Raw genomic sequence first — 22348 nt, forward strand, 5'->3', positions numbered from 1 at the left:
AGAGTGTTGAATATTTTCGTTTCTTTTTTTTTTTTTTTATATGTGGGATATGATCGGTTCGTAGATTGCGAGATCGCACATTCTGCGGATTCCGATCGCACCGCTCCCCCCCCCCCCCCAGAGTATTTCCAGCGAAGGGCGGCCGAACTTTTTCCTCGGTACACCATGGCCCAAACTGTTCGCACGTAGAAGACGATACGAGCAACTATGAGTGAGTAGAAGATATTTTAACTAAAGGTTTGCGAAGCTTTTTTTAAATAAAAATCTTTAAAAAACGCTTCGTACGGCGGAAAATAATTTTGTCTTCATTCGAACTCGTGACTTTCGTGAAAGGACACGAAGCTGAATATGTGTTTTTTGTAACAACTTGAGAACCGTCTGATGTTGACAGAGCAGTGTTTGGAACTCACTCAACAAATGTTTGAATTCTAAAGCAAGATTTGTCGTGATTATAACACAGAAATGATTCATTCACGCGAACCTACACAAATGTTGAATTAGGAACTTCTTCAGGGGGCTTTTTTTTTACGAGTACAACTTCCGAAGAAAATGTTATGAGTTATTGGAATCGTTAACCGAAGTTGCGCCGCGGAAGCGATGTAAACCTTTACTCATCGTTCATAATTCTATCGGAACTTTTTTTGTGAAGTTTTGATGTGCTCAGCGAAGGATTAGATATGAACCGTCATTCGTTTATATCCTAAATTTTTTTTTCTTCATCAATAGACACCTAACGGTATTATCTCAGTTTGCCCATCGAGAAATTTATCTCTCGTCGAATTACCTCGAGGCAGACGCCGGGCCAGACAAAACTGTATTTCGCGAAGCGGTAAAATGTGCTAAAACTTCTTCAAAAGAAGTTTACATGTGCAAAGATTCAAAGTAATACATGCTCATAATTCAATTAAATAATCAAACATAAATATATTCAATTAGATTAAAATTTTGTGTGTAAACTAGCAATAATTTTTCTTTCTTATCGCTCGCTGAAATAGTTTTCATTCTACAAAATACCAATTGGTCCTCCAAAGATTTTATTTTAATGTCAATTATTTTTAAATAAATATTGAGAATTTAGCAATTCGCGAAACTTGTTCCCTTCGTGAAAAATATACTGGAATCGATAATACTGGATTTTCCCGTTCGTAGGAAAAATGTTCAATTATCCGGCTCGCTGTTTCACGAGCGCACCAGCATTATATTATTCTTCATGAAACTATAGCTAAGTCGCGTGGCTACGGCGGACTCTTCGAAGGGTTAATGCACCTACGCGCGTATCTTACGCCTATCGTCTTCAACGTACACCGTCCGACCTTGAACCGCACTATAGATACACGATGTACACGCTGGTACCTCCTGCACCCAGACAGGATACCGAATAGTACGCGCATCCCGTCCGCTTAATCCTTTACGAGACATAAAATCGAACAATCGAACTTCTTTGGGGAAAAGATAATTTTTTTCTTCCAACGACATTATTGAAAAATATGTACAATTTTTGTATCAGAAAAGTTTTCGTTTATATTGGATAATTGTATTATTATATATCATGCTATTTTTTTCAGCTTGCATTCTTGTATGAGAAGCGTAAAGATTTAAAGCTGCGTAAAGAATTAATGCTAAGTTATTCAATCTTTTATCTGATTGAATTTATGCAGTTTTCCGTTTAGCGTGAAGATAAGGAGTTTAATATAAGAAAGAGTTAAGCCTGCAACTTGTAAATTCCGTTTTACACTAACAGTAGACTTCACATAAATCTTTGCTTCTCAATTATTTTCAATACTTTTCGCCGAGAAGCAAGATTTCGCACGACCGCGTTTAAACGTGTTGTGAAAACCGGCTCGCATCATAAAATTCTGGGACTAAACATCGATCACGACCTTCGGAGATCCTGAACTTTCAGAACGGATAAATCAAGTGGCGGACGCGTAATTCAGAGAGCTGTGACCGGATATCAACGTTTTTTTCCAGAGCCGCGAGGAATGCGTGGAATTCCTTAACGAAGTGACAAATGATACAGGTCTGTCTAGAATCGCGACGCTACGGACGACGCTTTGCATAAACGTGCGAGATGCAATCGGGCTTATCTCTGCGATTTCATTTGCGCTCGACCGATCGGGAAACGATATGCGATATCACGTGGAAGGATGGAGAGTGTGAAATTTATACGCGCGGTAAAAAGGAACTGAGAAGAAAAACGCAAAGGCGGGGAGCGAGTAAAAGCGAGGGAAAAATCGGGCTGCGCTTCTCATGGATTGCATTATATCCTCGGCGAGTTATACTTCTAAATTATCAATCCTGTTGTGTCGTTCTGCGCGAGTAATAACGTTACGTAGACATTACGTAAGTTAAAGTGGATCGGGGAATATATTTTTTTATATAATGACACGTCGCGAGAGTGAGTTGCGCACGGGGTGAAAATATGTAATCTCTTTGATAATATTGTTCGAGCAGACTCTCTCTCTCTCTGTCTTACAAAGTGTCTTACAATTAATATAGATATTACTGCCTCTGCGATATTAGAAATTGATGATTTCCAGATATTTGACAAACAAAACATTGTGCTATTGCTTTATGTCAATAAATTAAAAAGTAGAACGTTCACCATTTAATTAATTATTAAATCTAATTCTGAAAAAATCTCTGTATAAATCAAATTACAACATATAGTATAGATAAAAAATCGTCAAGAAGCTACCATCTTCATTCTAACGAGCATTCGCGCGCACACTTCCGCGAAACATTGAAATTTATATATATTGCCAGTAATATGCGGAACAAACGTTACTGAAGCGTCCCGACACTTTCGTTTCACATTCCATCGGCGAGACATTAAAATTTTCGCGATAACTCAACCGGGTTCAACGCACCAAAGAGCATCTTTTCGGATCGCATGCGAGCAACGTTAACCGTCACGGTCGGTCTGACGAGAAAAATCAGGGCGTATGGTAATGGCGTCCTGTCTGGCAACCATTACGGAGAAATTGCCGAGATTTACTCGCGAACCGGCCGACGAGCATGGCGATGGTGGTCCGTTTGTCCGCGAGCCGTGACCATCGGACCATGATGCTCCGCTGCCTCGATTCCTGCCTTCATCCCCCTTCCATTACTTGCACTGCCGCCACCGTGCATCCACCGCGATCGCGAGATTCGTCTAAGACACCTCTCGCGCATTCCTCATAAACAAAGTGGAGGAAAGTCGTGTTCAACGATGCTAACATAATTATAAAACATTTACATTAACTGTTTTAAGAAGATAATGATTTAAGTACGGCTTACGAAGCGCTAAGCGCAATTAATTCATAATTAAATGTGCGTGGAATGGCGATTTTTATGTACTATAAAAATTTTCATAAAATCCTGGAAGATATAATCGGGGGTGTGCATAATCATGATGTCCACGCGACCGCGACTCTTGATTAAGTTAAAAATATCTTCAACGTGCTTTCGTGCAACGTTTGTAGCGTTCTAGCTGAAAGCGTAAATTGTCGGGAGGAAACGATCGTCATTACACGAGAACAGATGTCAACTCGCGTTGTCGCTCCTTAACGAGCGTGCTTCTACGCCAATTGCAATTAGCGAGCGCCATTGTTCGCGCCTAGCGTTTACACGCTTAAGGTGTACATTTGAGAGCAAGACGACGGTTTTTTTTTCACATAAGATTGTAACACTTCGATAATTCCGGTTGCTCGTATTAGCGATAATTTAAATTAATACGAGTCAAGCGCTTTAATTAACACGAAATCTCATAAAAATGATGACAATCGGTTGAGAATGTTAAATATATAGAATTATCGTAAACAAGTTTCTAATGTATTAGAAAACTTGCGAAAATTCTTAAAATATGTCTTTTTACATTTAGCCAGGATTATACAATAATTAACAAAAAATTTGCAGCAAATAATTCCCTCAATCAGCTTCAAATCAGCTAAAGAGTTCCGAATCGGTGAAGAATATTCAATGATTCCAAAATGTTATATATAGTCTAAATGGAAGCACGTTTCGTTCGCGCCGCACAAGTGTGTAGCAAGAATCACTGAGCCTTTGCGATTACGTCTACGTGAGTTTTATCCACAAAGGTACCCTTCAAATAGCCGCAGACCGCCTGCAACTGCGATCAGGCTCGCGTTTTAGAAAGGCACGTGCATCGGTGCACGGCGCGAACGTGCCGTGGTCGCGTTTCTCGCATACTTTGTTGCGAACGAAACCACAGAGAGCAGAATGATTTAAAGTCTTCGTAGGGTTTTCTCTTTTCAACTGTAAAACGATGAGCAGCCGCAATGACTGTATGAAACGTTCGCCATTTCATTGGAAACAACGCGCACCGACTGTGACATAATATTTTCAATTTAAATTACTCATGTTGATATTTTATTGGGCGATAAATATCTCGATATTCTAGTACAAAACGGTTGCAAAATAACGATAGCTTTTTGCAATTGGGAAAAAATGCATCCCAAATTTATCAAAGATTTGAAGAATAGAAGACGGCAAAAAATGTAGAACCCGTTATTAGAAATATTATCATCAACCCTTGATGATTAATAATATAATGATCATCTTGCGTGCTAATCTTCGTACCTAATTTCCATATGAAACCGGAAATATAAAAGTGCGCAATGAAATGGCGAGACAAGTCGTGGGCGAATCTCGTAGGTAATCTTCGTCGAGATTGTCCCAGCGTGGAGACCCTCGAAGAAGAAGAGTTGTAACCCAGTGCGACCTAACCCACATCTCAGAGACCGAGGGAAACCGAGTTAACGTCACAGCTCTCATTTCCGGAACCGCTTCACGACTTCCGTCGCGGGCACCGTCGAGGCACCTGCCGCCCAATAACTGTTCCGGTCACGAATCGATCGATCCAACCTTTGCCCGCTGTCGTAACTCGTCTCAATTATACGCTTTCCAAGTCCGATTTAGCGGATAAATCTCAAAATAGAGTGCAATTTATCTGCAATCTTGAATTAAAATTGAAGCACAAAAATGTGCAATATTGAAAATTGAAGAGACGCAATTATTGAAGGAACGAAGAATTTTGGGACATCACGCGGACGCGACGCACGCATCGGAGACTTGAATGCCGGGTTAACGACTCCGCGGCACAAACTCGCGTCGCGACGCGTTCCGGTTCACAGGTCTACGCGAACGGACGATTGCGCCTGGGCGGCAGATTTTGAAGTCCGTAATTAAAGCCGCGCGGCGGGCCTATCTCTCGCGTTTCCTCGTTATTGTGGTCGGGCCTCCTTCGGGCCCGGCATTGTGCGACAATTCTCACGGCCCGTGGCGTAAAGTGGAAGCGTCGCGTAACGCAATTCGACGGACGAATTCTTTTCCACAAAACCGACAGCATGCGCGAAAGGCATTTATCTCTCTAGGCAGGGTTTACACGGGGTCAGTAGGAGAGCGAGCAGAGTAGACCAGTTATTTTGCAAGCTGTTATTGTTACTCGAAGGAATCGCGAGTTACGCAGTGTTCGCACATCGCGCTTTCTTTCATGCGCAGATAGACATCAGGTTTTTTTCTCAGATGCGCACGTTTCAGCGAGTTTGGAGCTGATTCTTCGAGTCTCGACGCAAAATATCTTGATAAATAAATCCCTCGAATACAGTTTTTTCTTAATCAGCAAAATTATGAATCTATCTAAAGCTCAATTATCAAACTCACATCTCGAAAAAGCACTGTCCTTCCTGCAGTTTCCCGAAGTTTTAAATCAATATCGATCGACGTGAATCGATTTCGACGCAGGGATTGTCGCCATTAATATTCATTCGTTACGCAAGTGATTCTTAATTACACCGGCTGATATCTCGTCGAACAATCGGCCGTCCGAAATTCCTTGAAGCATCGCCTACTTCTATCTGGGCGTAACATTTCGCATGAGAATCGCGTATTGTTGTCGCGAATGACGATGAAATGACGAAATCCTTGGGAGACGTTCTGGACGACGATTCTCCAGAGAAAAAGAGAGAGAGAGAGAGAGAGAGAGAGCAAATCCCCCCCCCCCCACCCCCACCGACGATGGGCCTCATTCATGTGTCATTGTACCTGATGTCGAAGTCGCGTGTATACGCGCGCGGTTCGGCATTGTGAAATTAAACAGCGGCTCTCTTGAGAAACACAAAGCACGACCGTCATCCTGTCAGGCCGCGAAGCATCTCTCGTGGCATCTCTTTATGAAAGCCCACTGAGGAATAACAAATCGAGAGAGATGTTTTCTTACATTTTTGCATACGTAATTAGATTACAATATAAACACAGCACTTGCAGCACTGTTTTCAGAAGCAACACCGCTTTCAATTAAATAACGGAGAAGTTAAACATGATAGTTTCTGTGAATGTAATTTTTTATTAATAACTTGGCGTTCCCTATTTTTTATGCGACTTAAAAAATGCGAAAATTCTCACTTTCCGTCTGTACAAGGCGTGTACGTATTTTTATAATAACAGATAACATATGTGAATATATTCTAATCGTTTCGCGCATCGACAGACTGGATATTCACGGAACGGGGGACTCTTGAGTCATCGCCGCATCCTAATTTGTCGATAGAATGCCGAGGTGCGCGTCATCGATAAAATATTTCGCTATTCGCACGAAGGCGGCGAGAAAGCCAGCTGATTATCTTCTCTCGGGGACGACGGGGCCGGGAAGGGGGCGGGGAGGGACGCGCAATCGGAGAGGATCGCGTCGGACATTAGGATCGAAGCAGGCCGGGACATTCTCGAGTGAAAAGCGAGCGTCGATCGAGCGCGGCCGGCCGTAACGTGATGATCATCGGCGTATGATCGACAGATCGAAGCAATATATCCCGCCGAGCAGAACAAACCGCCCTAATGCGTCGTTTGCTCGGATCCGCGTAATACATGCATATTTTCCTCCGGTAATGGAGCCTAATTCATCGCGATGGTGCAATTGCTCGAGCGCTTAGTTTCGATTCGCTGAAATAATCCACTTAGAGCGTTCGTAGTCGCAAAATAAGCGTGCGCTACTTTTAATTCACAACGCAGGCGGAATCATCTGTAATTAATTGATATCCGTAAGTAAATTAATTAGCGTTTATCGCTGAACCTTCCGGATTTGATTCGTCGTTATTGAAGTACTTCAGTATTGTCCAGCATTTTTACTATTCTGCTTAGGATTCAAAAATGTAGGCCTATTCACTAAAAAATTGTACCACGTTGAGAACCATTGGCTCTGGCTTCAGGCGATCAATCCGAAGCTATCGCGCTGTCACGTTTTTGCTTTTTGCAAGCAAAACAATTGTTAATAAAAAAAAAAAAAAAACGCGCTGCCTTCTTCCGAGGCTGGAAGCCGTGAAACGTTAATCGCCGCGGTCGACGACGATCGGCCACGATTTCGAGAGCTGGCCGTTTTTTTTTTACGAGACACTTAAATGAGGGGACGGTGCCGACTTGCATCCTTGTGCATAAAACGAGACGAGCGAGCCACGGCGAATTTGCCGCTAAATTGCAGAACGCGTGCCGAATCCGCGCCGAGGAGTTCGTTCCTTGACTCGCGTTCCTTAATCATCGGCAGGCGAATTGCGCCACGCCTAAAAATGCCGCGGATTCACGGAAGCGAAACTGGAGCGCGGGCAATTTTTCATTTGCCCGCGCGCTCGAATCACATCTCGTTAAATTGAAAACTTTCGCCGCGTGCGATCGCGCTTCGCGGTAATTGAGAATCGTTTAGAATAAATGAAGGCGTTGGCCGACGTGATCGTTGCGGCGAGTCGCGCCGCTCCAACTGCAAACTGGGTCCAGTTTTACGGGAACCGCTTTATAAACCACCAATCGAAATCGTTGAAGATTGAAGAGCCGTAAAAAAAAAACTGTATTTTTTACGAAATTTCACGTTGTTTATTTGCAGATTAAATCGAACGCATGTTAAACTTTCAAAACCTGTCGTGCCGATGTCGCGTGTCGTATTTTTATCATTTTTATGTATCTCCTTCGAATGAACGATCGAGTAGTGATTTTCGAGCGTCCCGATCGACGCGACGTGTCATTGGCGAGGATTAGCACGCGCTACATTCGCGGCGCGATTCGGTCGAGGGAGCTTCTTGTTGTTCCCCGGTCCGTTGGCCGCGTACATGTGCGTCCTGCGAGATGGAGCAGGTAACAGTACTTAGATAGTCGGTTGGCATACTGCGCCGAGACTGGTAGCGCGGACCGTTACAGGCATATGGAAAGTTCGGCGGGTCGTAAAGCAGCCCCGCAGCAAAATGTATGCGCTGCCCGTAAAAATCCCGAAACAGGAAACACGAGAAGGACCGAATAATGAGACGCGCGAGGGTCTCTCAAAGCTGGATGCAGCGGCGCGTGCGCTGCATCCAAGATGAATTGCACCGGCGTTCCTGAATCCGTAATTAATGCCGCAGAGTCACTCATATCCTTTTTCACTTGTTGTTGTTGTTGAATGTTATTTATAGCTCTCTTGTCTAGTTTTGAATTAAGATGTCTCTCTCTATCTTTCTCTGTGAAATGTAGATAAACAGCAGATAGATAAATGGAAATGTAGATAGACAGAACTGATTGAGTGTTTTGCTAAGAGCGACTCTCAGACCTTTGAAGTGGACATAGCTCAGCCTTGCGGACAGAATCGACAGCGGAATAATGTCGCGGTCTATCTGGGTTGTTTGTTGAACGCGTAAACCCGCCGAGAGAGGCACGGCAGAATCACGAAATGTCATTAACAGGATTTTATTCAGCTAGCTCGCGGAATTTCTGCGATCAATGAAAGATACATCGCTCGCAAATGTCGAATAGCTGTAAATAAGTCGAGTGAAAGAATTGCGCACGCACGAACTCGCATTTTCAATTATAATCTCGGGTTTAATGCCGTCGGCTGCATATTTCTTAGAATGTAATTCATTATCTTTAACATTCAAATTTCGTCGATGAGTTGATTACTTCTCCTCTAACGAGGAGAATAGAAAGAGACAGCAGGTCGATTGGGTGTCAATCAATTTTAATTAACGTTTATGGAGGAACGGCTTGTAGAAATCTTACTGTCAATATTATTCGTCAAAAGTTACGCGGGAAACTACTGTCCAAATAACACACGCGATGCAATCTGAACGACCTGCGGGAGCGATACCGTTTTATCGGCGCGTCCGTTTTCAAGCGAAAAGTGCAAACGCTTTCTGCTCTTGCGAGATAAGACACGAGATGTGAGAGAAAAGGCTGCAATGTATTTACATCGAATTGCAGCCATCTAAAATAGAGCAAATGTAAAGTAGACGCACTTTCTCCATATTTGCTTATTAAGTCAACGCGATTCAGCGATAACGCGAAAATTAGCAGTTAGATGAACCGTTGCTCATAGAATCAATTTCACTACAACGTACACTTTTCTTGCTGCTTCTTACTTTTTCTAAATGGCCGTGAAACTACGTATTAAAGTAATTATAAATAAAAATCAAGAATTTGCAACCAATTAAAATGTTACTGCTTTTATTTCTCGTTTGATGACGTTATTTTCTGATTAGCATCTCTACATTTCTAGCTCTGACTACTAAAGTCTATAACTCTTCAACATTAACTCTTTAACATTAGAAAATAATTGTAAACAGAGAGACAAGCCGATCACGACAAAAAGATTACACTGGTAGATAAAATATTAATAATATTTCTGCACATTTTTTGTAATATCTAAAATGACGATTTAAATATGGATTAATGTTTTTGAAGACTATTTTGAGAAAAAGTACAAGCTGAAAATAATATTTTTCATATTAACACTGATATCGACCAGATAATACTAATTCCCACTTTGCAAAGGGAAAGACTGGTTCACAGATTGCAACTATTTGCTACTTCGAATGTTTCGGCAGATAAGCATCGCGCATTGTAGAGAAAGCGCTACGTTATCCGGCGTAGAGAAAAATTGCGAGATATTAATCGTGGGAACCGATCGTTAGTCGCGCGTTTGATATTGACACGAGTGTTAGCCGACCATTGATTACTACAATCTATCGCAACATTCTAATCTGGTATAGCGTATAAATCTCGACCAATAATGTATCGCGCAGAATGGAGGAAGGGAAGGAGGGCTAAGAACAGAAAGAGGTAGAGGGACGGAGAGAAGGAGAGACGGAAAGCCGAAAGAGAACGAAAGTGAAAGGATCGGATTCCACGGCGAGTAATACTTGCATGTGTGTTCTACACGCGCCACGCGAGTCGCCGGAAATGTTGATTTACGGAAAACCATACCGATCTGGAATCGCCGAGAGCGTCGAACGATTGGAGAGAAATCTCGCTGACAAGTTGACGTGAGAATTTTTCTATTATACGATGTTTTATATTTCGCGGATGTGGATTTCTTCTGGAACTCTCTGATCTGCTCGACTTATAATTGTCTATAAATATATGATAAAGGCAGTAGATAAAATTTATATTTTAATTGCTATAATTTCAAATCTTTCACGCGAGTTGTTACTTGATTAACGTCTGAAACCAATGTCGAAAAATGAGATAATCAGGATAACGCCGTAGTACATTCTTTTCCTGCGTATTTTGATCCAACGTCTCTCTTCAACCTTTTTGACCTGCTTAAAAATCGAAAACGATGACCGCTCTCGGATGGCGAGGCGTGCGTTTTCACTGCCGATTTCTCCGTATGATCGGTCGCATTCTTCGGTGAAAGGTTATCCAATCCGGTCAGTCTCGCCCGGTGGATGTCGTAACGCCATATGATCGGCCGACAGGTTCTTCAGGGACAGCTGCGAGAGCTCTTTCGCCCAATGACTAATCACGTTGTCACGCAAAGAGGAAGCATCGCCATTTAGGGAGAGCAGACCCGTTAAATTCATCATTTGTTCAATTAATCTTTTCGATTCAAACGAACAACATTGACTGTATTGTATTTTCCTAAGACACGCGTCGCAATGTATTTAAAAATATTGTCCACAAAAATCAAAGGAATTTTTCTTAATGAAAAAAAAAATGTTTTAATCAGTCGCGTTCAATTCGCATACAACACTCTTTCCTACGTCGCTAAGCTGAAAATCATTTCACATAATTTTTAATTTAAAGTCAATATTTCAATTGCACGATCATTCATCTTGCATGATTATCAACGAGTTGATGGCACGGTCAAGGACTCCGATGAGATTGGCATTTCCGTATTGTCACAGTCTGATAATTTCCTTGCCGATACGCACGCATACGTGATGCATCGATCGCGATCATCCGGACACCGCTCGATTTTGTAAAGATGTGACAATTTCGACGTGTACTTTTGTAACGTTTTTTTTTACGTTTCCGATTGAGCACTCTGATCGCGCGGTTTCCGTTAATCAAACAATTCAGCGTTTTCATTATCATTTCATGATCATCGCTAACATCATACACAAGGTCACTAGCACCAGGAAGTAAAAGATGATCATTCGGTCATACCCTGATAACGCTCCGCCGAACTTCAATCGCCGATGTAGTGGAAGCACTAATTGCGCTCATTACACGTTAACTAATTCAGTAGCTTAATCGCGTAATTAAGCGATGCCTCCGAGATTATCTCTTGAATATTAAAGATAACTATACTGTATACGTGCGCCGTGTACCTCATTAAAACACACCGAATTAAAACTTCAAAATTTAGCTATTAAAATGGAATTTTTGTAAAAATGGAATTCCCCAACATTAATATAACGCTTCAAATTTACTGCAAGAGTATCTTCGATCAATCAATCATTCTTCCTTTCCGAATTACAGTTAATCTCGGAATTAAATTTTAATTTGACCGGAGGCTTGAAAACACTTGAACATGATCTTTTCATACGGTTTTTTTTTTTTTGTGAATCGTTCACGATAGCGAATAACGATCGGCAGCGAATCCCGCGCGCCGCAGTTAACGATAACAAGACGCGCTACGCTAAGCGGCAGCGTGCTCTCATTAACAAGTATTTCGAGATCCGGCGCCGTAACGATGGCAAGTTTAATTAATTCGTTACTCCTCGCGTTCTTCTTCTTTTTTTTTTTTCTTGTCACTGCCCAAATCGCCCACTGCGCTCTGAAAATTCCCTACACGCGCGAAGATCGTATCCGAGCTATTGAACGTCGTAACATCTCTTCGCGAGCCGCACGCAATCGAAAATCTCTCCGCGCCGGAATGCCGAGAGAAGCTTGAATGACTCTCGCGCGTACAACAAACATAACGGCAGTGTCTCGATTTTTACCGAGCCGCCGATTTTCATTCCAGATAGTGATCATGCGGAATTTATGATTCCACAATTATTCAAACTCTCAGACTGTTGCGCAACGTATCCTGCAAGTAATGGCGAATACAATGAAATGAATTAATGAAATGCATTAATTCGCACTGACATCCTGCGTTTTGGCACACAATAGTCCGCCTTCGTTGCTCCCTACTTTTGCATCAATCGCATCCCCTCAGACTCTGTTTCGTACAGACGTGTAATAGCGCGTATTTTTCGCCGCCCGTCGCTATCTTTGTTGCCGAGCCGTTTTCTCAGGACTCGCGCGCGGTTTTTCGCGCAGGAAGGAAAGGTGCGATATCCGTGTTTATCGAAAAAAAAACGCGTTTACATATTTACGCGGGAACAATCAGATCGTGAGTGAAAGGTCCGCAATGTTCCTTTCATCGACCCCGGGAATGCGCATTTGCAGCCGCGTATCCGCGATGTGTACGACTTCTCTCTGTCGTGAACCCTTTTTTTTTCATCCGGAAGTCGATTATCGCCGAGATATCGCCGCGGCGACCGGAAAATATGTGAAAGGTGAGCCGTGTTTTTCCCAGATTTTACGCCCGACCCACAATGGCCTGCCCGTGTTTGCACAGACGCAAGTCGGAAGTCGATCCCGCGATACAGCGAAGAAACGTATTCCGCTAATTACACGCACGAGCACCTAAGCGAGTATCGCGTGTAATTAAAACTGGGCTAAATAGTTTCGCGAACCTAACAATAAGTGAATGTTCCTGACGTGTGACGTAAGCAAAAAAAAGCAACGACTGCAAGTGACGACAATTAAAGCGTCTCTCGGGGAATGATGCTTCCGCGCGCACTTTATTCACGTGGGAATATTACAAAATGAATATTATTTTAGCTCGCTTCGTCCTTCGTAAATATTCTTGCGAACGACACCCGTGCCCGCCTCTCGTAATGTTATCGGCCTTGACACGCCGGTACTTTCTCGTCGCAAAAATATTTAGTGGAAATCAGCCGTGCGCGCCATCCTGCTTTGCTCTTTTCAATCGAATTGCTTTGTCGAGTGTGAACGAATTTCCCAATTTCCTCCGATCGCTGCAGCGATTGATATTGCACGCAACATTTCCTCCGCTCGGGAAATGAAATAATATGCCTTCGAGACTCAACCTACTTTTGCTCCTACCTGTCTCGCGAGCGGATTGCGGCGATTGCCGATGCACCGCCGCAATCGCGTCGCGCATGGCGCACGATACGCGCTCGCGGGAATTCATGCGAGATACACGGGCGTGTTAACACGGCGCAACGTGAGACCGGGAAAAACTCGAAAGTCCGACCGCGATGTTCCGAGGTGTTGAAATGGAAATGCGTGGCGCGATGTATAATAATCCAGCAATCATTACCGCTGCGCGCAGCATAATGCGTGCGCGGTGCATCGACCTGCCGAGAACAGCGTGAGGGAAAAAATCCATTTTTAACCGACGGAAAAATCGATGACCCTGGCATATTGAAAAATTCCGTTATTACAATTATCCCTAATTATGCAAAGAAATACAATATTTTTTATATTTTTTTCCCCCCCAAATTATTCGAGATGGAAGGATTCTCGTTTTGTGCTAAAATTAAAAATAAAATAAGTTACAACACAGTTGAAATAAGTTGCGCTACCGGCAGATTATTGAGCTAGTTGGCGATAACATAGCCGAGACACGATAGCCGTGGAAAATCGTGGTGGCGTGCAAGAAAAGTCGGCGTGACCAGCGCTCGAGAACGCCTCGTTGAACGAACCCGAGCCCATAGAACCGAACCCGTTACGAGTCAACGGCCGGAGTGTTACGCGCGATATACGTGTCCTCAGTCCGATCTCGCTATCGATAGCCACGCACCTTACGGTTTACGAATTCCTGCGGGCTCATAATGACTACAAACGACTGGCGTCATTGTCTTGATTAAAATTAACCGTACATCCGGTCGAGAATTCCCCCGCTGAAATTCTCGTTCATTCAAATTAAAAAATCTGAAAACAGGCTATATTACGAAAAAAAAAAAAATAATGTAAAATTGTTAATCTAATATATGGCTCTAAATAGTCTTACAATCAAAAAGTAAAGTCTAGAGAATTACAAAATTCTTTTATTTTATTTAAAATAGATAAAGTAAAGAAAAATATTTTATCAGCGTTAAATTTTTCCGTTAGACTTGGCGTGTGTCTCAACTTGTCTCAACTTGCTGTATTGCAAGAAATAATATTTAGTATTTATATTACATAGTTTATTATCAAGCTATCTTTAAAAACCTAAGCTGCTCGTGAAAGTCCGATTACGCGGAACATTTTTGAATCAAAATTGAACGTAACAGTGATAAGTCGATTTCAATATTGCGAAAGTTACTTAATCTTTCGATTCTATTTTAGCTTAACGATCATTTTATCCTTCGAACTGCAATCGTATTTATGTAAAAATGTTTTCGTTGTAAATTTAAAACAGAAATTTACGACGTTTGGAAGCAGTTTATTCTATTTATAACGATTAAAACCTGCGAATTAAGTGTTAAATGCCTCCGCGCAGCGATTAGAGCGCGATTATATCGTAGCGATTTCTCTTCTCGACTGTCTTTTTGCTCGCAACCCTATAATTAGTCTTCGATTCGCATTTGGCAGGTTCTGCAGGTTCGTTGCCGCGCAACCTAATGAATGGTTTCGTCCGCTCTTATATGGAGAGAAATGGATCATTCACGTCGTTACTGTAACGACCGTCCGTGTACGGCATAACGAGAGCTCGCGAGGGAAAAGCGCTTTAAGAAATCTGACTACGATCTGTGAGGATTGCGCGAATACATTATTTTAGAAAATACTAATGTTTGCGAAGTGTATGTTTATACAAAAGAAGGCGCAAGATTTTTCACCGTAAATTTTCTCCGCGGTGTGGAATTAATAGAACGTTACGCGGAAAAAAAAAAACACGGAATCGCATGCTCCGTTTCTTCGATAGACGCGAGACGAGAGCGGGAATAATACTCAGTGAAAATGGCCGGATGGCATTTCGCGTTTGTGAAATGGCCTGAGGATCCGCGAAGGGAGGCGCGAACGGCATTATAATGAAAAGACATAATTGCGAGAATGCGCGAGCCGACACGTTGCGACACGTTTCGAAATCACACGTGTACCCACGTGCGTCCAAAGGAATTGGCGCTTTCTCTAAGAAGATGCGTTCCCCATCCATGTTACGACATTGCAATAACATCCACGCTATTCGAAAAATCTCAGAGAGTTTGACTCGCGCGATGTTATAATATTTTTATTTATCGATTTTAATTCCGCAACGCGTTCCTTCGGAGCTAGCAGATTTTTCGAATATAAACACAAAATTTTGTGGAGCGGCGAATTTTCTTCCTAAATTATACTTGCTTTGATGTTTTTTAAATAAACTGTTTCGTTATCCTTTTCTAATGCACTCCGATTTTTAGATGCAATCCCGAGAGAGTTGTTGCTGCTCCTGGCGGGCGCGTTCGTCGCCGCGGCGGCAACGTCCGCCTGTCCGTGGGCGCAGCACGCGGTGGATCTCGAGAGCTCGTGCATCTGCGACTACAATCTGGCCGGCGTTCTCTCAGTACAATGCGACATCGTCGATTACGACCAGCTGTTGTCGGCGATGCGGCGATACGCTACCAAAACGCCGGTTGAACTCTTCTACGTCAACAACAGTACGATCGACGTCCTGAAGAACGGCTCGCTCGCCACCTTAAGGATCAGTAGTATGCAACTGTCCGGCTGCCGCATCAGGACCATCGAGCCGGAAGCCTTCAAAGGCCAAGAGAATCACCTGAAGAGCCTGAATCTCAAGGACAACGAGCTCACGGAGATACCCGGTTCCATCCTGAAAACCCTGAGGAACCTCACCGTGCTCGATCTCTCGATGAACAAGATCACCAAGGTGAACGACAACGCCTTTGCCGGCACCAAGCTGGTCACGCTGAAGCTATCCGACAACGAAATCACTCTCGCTCCGGGAGCGTTCCGCGGCCTGGAGAGCACCCTGAAGAATCTCAATCTCAAGGGCACGCGGCAGAAGAAGGTGCCGGAGGCGCTCAGAGGACTGAGGACTCTGGCCTTCCTCGATCTGTCGCAGAACAGCATACGCGAGCTGCCCGGCACTTCCGGGACGAAAGCCTTCGACGGCCTGGACTCCCTCACCGGACTCAACCTCGAGAGAAACCTCATCCAGAATATCGGCCCGGACGCGTTCCACGGCATCAAGAACACCCTGAGCTCTCTCAGCCTGCTGAACAATCTCATCCCGGATTTCCCCACGGCGGCCATCAACAGCGTCCACGATCTTAGAGTGAGTAACGGGAAATTGCGGAGGATCCGAATGCCTCTTGAATTTTCGAGAAAAATAAGCAATTGTTATCACATTATTTAAATTGTTCGCACAACTTTCTCGCGCGGATTAAGAAATTCACGCGTTTTCCCGCGAATTATCGCTGCATTATTTCTCACGAAACCAGGTGCTGGACATCGGGTTCAATCTGATCACCGAACTACCGATCAACGCCTTTCAAGGGAACCCGTCGATTACGCTGCTGGCGATCGACGGTAACCCGTTGTCCACGGTACCGGAAGAGGCACTCGTCCGGCTGAACGGTACCCTGCGCGGCCTCAGCCTAGGCGGACGGTTTCTCGTCTGCGATTGCCGGTTACGATGGATCGTCGAGTGGATCAAGACGCGAGACCTGCAGGTTACCAGTCGCGAACGCAAGCCACAGTTTTGCGGCAGTCCGCAACGATTGCAGGACAGGAGCTTCTACAACATCGATCCCGACGGTAAATCCTGCGCGCAATTTTCCTTAGATTTGCGGAATTTTATTTTCCCCGAGAATTTAATTTCCTCTCAAAAAAATCAATATTAATATTAAGTTGATTAATGCGGAAAGTGTAATTTTTTTCTATTCATAAAATTAATTAACTTGGAAGATGCTAGAAATTTAATTTTTTCAACATTTAGATTATTTTAATGAAGAAAATGATGTAAAGTGCACAGATAAAAATAGGCCGATCTCTAAAAACGCTAAAAATTAAATGTCAGAATGCTACGTATATTCGATTCTAAAGATTTATTGCTCGCAGACATGAGTTGCGAGCGAGTGCCGGAAATCATCGGAATCGGAACGGTGGAGAGCGTGGACACCAGGGAGCCGACGGAAACTATATCTGGAGACGTCGACAGTCACATTCCGAGCATTCGGCCTACGACTGTCACGACCGAGGTGATCTCGAGCACATTTTCGACAACCACCGTGACGGTACCGTCGTCGACTGAGCAGAGAAGACCGACATCGTCATCGTCGCCGTCAACCTTCGTCCCGACACCTCGACCGACCGCCGCGCGAACCGGAAACGTTGTGGTTGTGAGAACCACGCCGTCGTCGCCGAAGCAATCGCAGGACCAGATGCAGCAGCACCAACCGAGGCCACCGCTGGTCCTGGGATCGCCCTTGTACAAATCGAAATCGAACGAGAAGGACATCGTGGTGAAGGACGTGCTCAGGCAAGACAATGCGGTTATCATATACTGGGACACCGAAGCGGCCAATATTCTAGGCTTCCGAGTGATCTATCGGCTGTTCGGGGACAATAGTTTCAAGCAGGCGCCACCGCTCGAGGCCAGCGAACGAGAGTTCAAGATCAAGAACGTGCCCTCGCAGGTAGAGCGATGTTCTTTCGTTAAGAGAATTATAAAGCCGATTAAAAACTCGGCTCTCACTTCAATTCGCTCTAATAACTTTTAATCGAGAGCAATCAATTTTACGCATTAATCGTCAATATGCAGCTTCACTAAAATGTACAGAACATTTTCAGTAAATTCTAATGAATCAAATTAATCGAGTTCGCCAATAAATTATACAATTAAACTAAATTGTTAGTTTAAATCATGATAAATTGCAAGAATACAATGAAATTCTGCATCAATATACCGTGCTTCTCATTTTCATATTTCATCAACGATACTCCAAAGATCATTCGAGATCTAGATTCTACCCCTTCAGCTAATTTTTCTATCAAATTGCATTCACATGATATCGATCGATCGCAGGAATGTATCGTGGTTTGCGTGGTCTCACTGGAGGAGACCAACATCACGCCGGCGAACGTACCGTATAATCAGTGCCGCGAGGTCAGAACGGAGAACTCGCCCACTTCGAACATGGACAAGATCACGATCGCCGCGAGCGCGGCGATCTGCGCCACGATCGTCGTCGCGGTGATCATCTTCGTGGTGGCGAACCGACGCCGCGCTCGCAAGCTGCACACACTGCACAGCATCGAACAGACGAAAATGGGCGGCCCGATCGCCGGTCTGCCGGTCAATTGTTGCGCGAACATGGTGCCGACGCCCAGCCCCGGCGGGCCCCTGTCGTCGATGGCCACTCTGAGCGCGTACAACGCGCAGAAGGAGTGGGACCAAGTGTCAGCTTACAGCAACAGGAGCATACCGCGCCCGAGGATCTTCCCCATCGATCGACAAGGTAGATCGTCTATTCTTTCCGTCGTTCGTGAATACTTTGCTCGCGTAAAACTCACAATCCTCTTCAGTTTCGAATAAATTAGTTGAATGAGGGAATATTTGTAAAATATACGCGGAATGCACTTCAGGATCGATCACCAGAGCGTCCTGCATCGACGATGTGCGCTCTCAGACCGGACATTACAGCACCAAGGCCCGATCGATCGCCGACGGCCAGTCGCAGCACAGTTTCTCCAACAATTCTACGCGATACTTCGCCAATGCCGCGCTGGCCTCCAATCTCGTCAACACGAGACCAGGTATTGTCATCGTGTTCGTTAATGTATTATTCATCACGGTTTACTTTCGGTCAACGTAAGATGGACAAATTTACTATTTTCATTGCAGAACTGCGACAGTCGCGCCAGTCGCTGGCGGCCGCCTCGGACCGGATGTCGCGATCGAACTTCCCCGGCAGCAACCACCTGCCGCCGCACTCATCGGCCCGGCGGCAACGACCCCGATCGCGCAACCGCACTCTGGAGCCGAATCCGCCGCGACCTGGCAGCCGTTACAGCTTAGCGGACTCGACGCACACTCTCAACAACTACGACGAGAACAACTGGACCGACCACGACATGGACATCTACATGGCCCGCAACCCCACCACGAGAAGCGGTCTAGTTCCGCTTTAAGATTCAGCGATCTCCATGTCATCTCATCATTCATTCTTGCTCAAGCGTGTTCAGTAGAGTATCCAGTACGAATCTTAATGAACTCTTCTCGCTCATGCATTTTCAAGCTGAGCGAAGTCTAGATAATTTTGACAGTTGCTCCGAATAAGGACTTTGTATCAAATCAATTCCGAAGTGACTGAGCCTATTCTCAAAGCTATCAGCGCGACGAGAGAATCTCTTGGACATTTTACGCGCTCGAAACTCACCAGTTTCGATCGACGCTGCACTGCGTGGCGCGCATTACCGTGTAATCGTGCTTACGTGGCCGATGCAAATTTCGAGTGTTAGCAACAACCTTAGATATATGTACATTCCAGTAAAGTTATAAGTCCTTTATATAAGAATAATCTTAATTACAGAACTCTGTTGCGTAAGTGAGCGAGCCGACAGCCTTTCCGGCCGGCTCGATTTCCGAATTATTTTTTATTACGACGCGATACTTTGCACGACGGACTTAGAAATTCTACCCTCCAAAGACTGCGATCGAAACGTCCGCTCTGTAGAAAAGTGTTATCGCGACTAAGCGAACCGATATATCGTAGAATATAGCTCTCAATGGTTATGAACGACCGAAATCGAGAAATGAGAGACTTTATATAGAAGCTCCCATTGGCTCCACCTTATTTTATAATACGTGTATTCGCGGGTGCATTCGCAGATATACGCGCGTCGACGACGAGGACGATTTGTCGTCCGACGTATGATGACGTAACGATGACAAATAAAGAGATTACTTCACTACTCACCCTGGTATCAGGATGCTCTTCTCCCAACGGAATCTGATTTCTTGCACAAATTCATGCCAGAGCTGTGCCAGTGCGGTCGCACCGCCGAGATTGTGCGTGCAATGCGCAGCGACGATCGACAGACGCCACACCAAACTATCCATCGCACAGGTTTTCACGCCCTTCCATTGGTCGTCCTCCACGTTGGATATGGCGATATCGTTGTAAGGAAATTTCTGTAAGAAAAGAGAATCTGCGATTATTGTCACATTTGTACATGTTAATGAATCTTTTGTAAAAAAAAAACCAATTGCTAATTTCAATTATTTTCAAAACATTTAGGAAATCTTCACAATTTGTGGTTTGACACATTGATGCAAAGAAAAGATAACATGATAATAAATTCATAAGTTGTTCTTTCGAGACTTACAGAAACAAATTAAAATTTTGCATTATTACTTTGCAATTATACCATCTAAATATTAAATAAGAATATTTTGGAAACTTGAAATGCTACATAAGAGAGCTATTCGTCTAAAACAGAGCGTCAAAGTTTTAACGAAGCTGAGCGTACCTCGGTGTTATCCGCATCCGGAAAGAGAAAGTACAGTATAGGTAACAGTATCTCCTCGGAAATTGGACCCTCAATATTTTTATTTTTCTTCGTGGTGCTACTTCTTCTACCCACCACAGCTGAGATTGTGGGTATTTTAGATTCAGTGAGCACGTTGAAAGCCGAGCTTAGCGTCTGATCGTCGTCATGGATGTAAGATGCGTTCTCACCCAGCAACTCCACCATAGTTTTCTGATTGTTGCAAAGGTGAAGAAAATCCGTCATGTACTCGCCGAGCAGGCAAGCGGGTAAAGCCACCATTTTCACCTGCACCGACCATTCAGGAGCTAATTGCGGTTCGAGATCCGAGTATCCCTCGCTGTCCACCACAACGTTATCCGACATTTCTGGCCATGTAGTGAAAAGATGTAGTTCCCTGAAAGTATTGGAAGATAATAAAATTTTTTGTAAACTATTAACAATTTTGTTAAAGTCAATATATAATCAATATGTTTAATTAAGTACCCAACAGGATCAAAGGTTGCTCCGAAGGGAAGTTTACCCAACTCGGCCACACCTAACGTTTCTCCTTGCATGAAATCGAAATCCGGAGGTTCTTGCGTCCATGTACTGTTAGTCCAATCTTTCAACAAATAAGAAAATCTAATGGATACCATTACGGAATCGAGCCTTACTCCGCAGCCTTCCCCAATCTTCTGCTTGAAAAGAGCAAGTAAACCTGTAAATAAACTCTGTCTGTAATTTGCATTTTTTTCGGAACAACAATTCAAAGTCAATATGTTTGGAACAGTTAACAAAAACATTAAATATGTACCTGTAAGATATTTGCAATGCGGTGGAACTTTTTTCAAATGCACCATGTCGAGATTCACACAAGTTCCTTTACCAGCACAGACTCCGAGGTACATTTTCTGCCAAGGTTCTTGCACCTGCACCAATGTAGGGATGTAGCTAAAATATATAAAAAAAATTAAAGCCAAGATTCTGGCAATGAAAATGTAATACAGTCATCTTGTGAAAATTAGCTTACCAATTCGCATTGTTAGTTGCAATTGTCAACGAGCTAAGTAAAATCTTGATTCTAGTCTCGTCTGTCAAGCTTGTTTTTCGAGCTGGTATTAAGACAAGGTATTCTCTGACACCATAGTAACGTGCTATTTCCATGCAATTATCATTGAGTCTCACAAAATCATTGGATACATCCAAAGCATCCTTTTGACATTGCATCCACTCCTCTTCACGTTCTTCCGAAGCTGTCTCTTCTTCTTCATCTTCCTTCTTTAACTTATAGTACTTCAATGTAAATTCTACATCTGAAAAATATATTCAATTGAGAGAATAAAAAAATTTAGGTTAAAAGTTTTGTATCATAACATGAGAAATAAACATTTATATTACATTGTAGATAATATTAAATCTATAAATTTGTAAACCTAAATGTTATTCCAAATAATTTATACTTCTACAAATATCACAAATGGCTTTTTCGCATGGTTCTAATAATAAATGCAGACTTAATATATTCTTATAAAAAATTGATAAGATTTTAGAGAATCTCTTTTTCAATGTAGATTTTTAACATGTTAATAAAGTTCAATAAAGGTTTAAATTATAAAAAACTATTGAAATCTGTTAAATATGA

At 43.4% G+C, this 22348-nt stretch overlaps 2 protein-coding genes across 3 annotated transcripts in view; one reads left to right on the plus strand and one right to left on the minus strand.

Annotated features, from left to right (window-relative positions):
• Positions 1-22348, minus strand: part of Rab3GAP1 (RAB3 GTPase activating protein subunit 1) — a 30575-nt gene that overhangs the window by 5706 nt on the left and 2521 nt on the right. For both annotated transcript variants that reach the window (XM_067360289.1, XM_012376800.2), the window contains exons 2-6: positions 21737-22019; positions 21521-21657; positions 21211-21424; positions 20707-21121; positions 20154-20368 (exon numbers count right to left, since the gene is read on the minus strand). In XM_067360289.1, coding sequence (XP_067216390.1) covers positions 20154-20368; positions 20707-21121; positions 21211-21424; positions 21521-21657; positions 21737-21933 — 1178 coding nt within the window. In that variant the 5' untranslated portion in view covers positions 21934-22019. The remainder of the gene's footprint in view (positions 1-20153; positions 20369-20706; positions 21122-21210; positions 21425-21520; positions 21658-21736; positions 22020-22348) is intronic.
• Positions 120-20152, plus strand: haf (leucine-rich repeat and fibronectin type-III domain-containing protein hattifattener). The gene is made up of 7 exons (XM_012376801.2): positions 120-211; positions 15633-16507; positions 16674-16989; positions 17293-17870; positions 18260-18692; positions 18820-18990; positions 19079-20152. The coding sequence occupies exons 1-7, from the start codon at positions 208-210 to the stop codon at positions 19363-19365; spliced, it is 2664 nt and encodes an 887-aa protein (XP_012232224.2). The 5' UTR covers positions 120-207; the 3' UTR covers positions 19366-20152.

The sequence above is a fragment of the Linepithema humile genome, chromosome 8 (assembly GCF_040581485.1).
Source record: "Linepithema humile isolate Giens D197 chromosome 8, Lhum_UNIL_v1.0, whole genome shotgun sequence".
NCBI lineage: Eukaryota > Metazoa > Arthropoda > Insecta > Hymenoptera > Formicidae > Linepithema > Linepithema humile.

Excerpts from the sequence above, each read along its gene's own strand:
- haf (XM_012376801.2), top strand. Across the intron at positions 16,990-17,292 it reads CTACAACATCGATCCCGACG|ACATGAGTTGCGAGCGAGTG; the intron begins GTAAATCCTGCG and ends TATTGCTCGCAG. Across the intron at positions 18,991-19,078 it reads TCTCGTCAACACGAGACCAG|AACTGCGACAGTCGCGCCAG; the intron begins GTATTGTCATCG and ends TTTTCATTGCAG.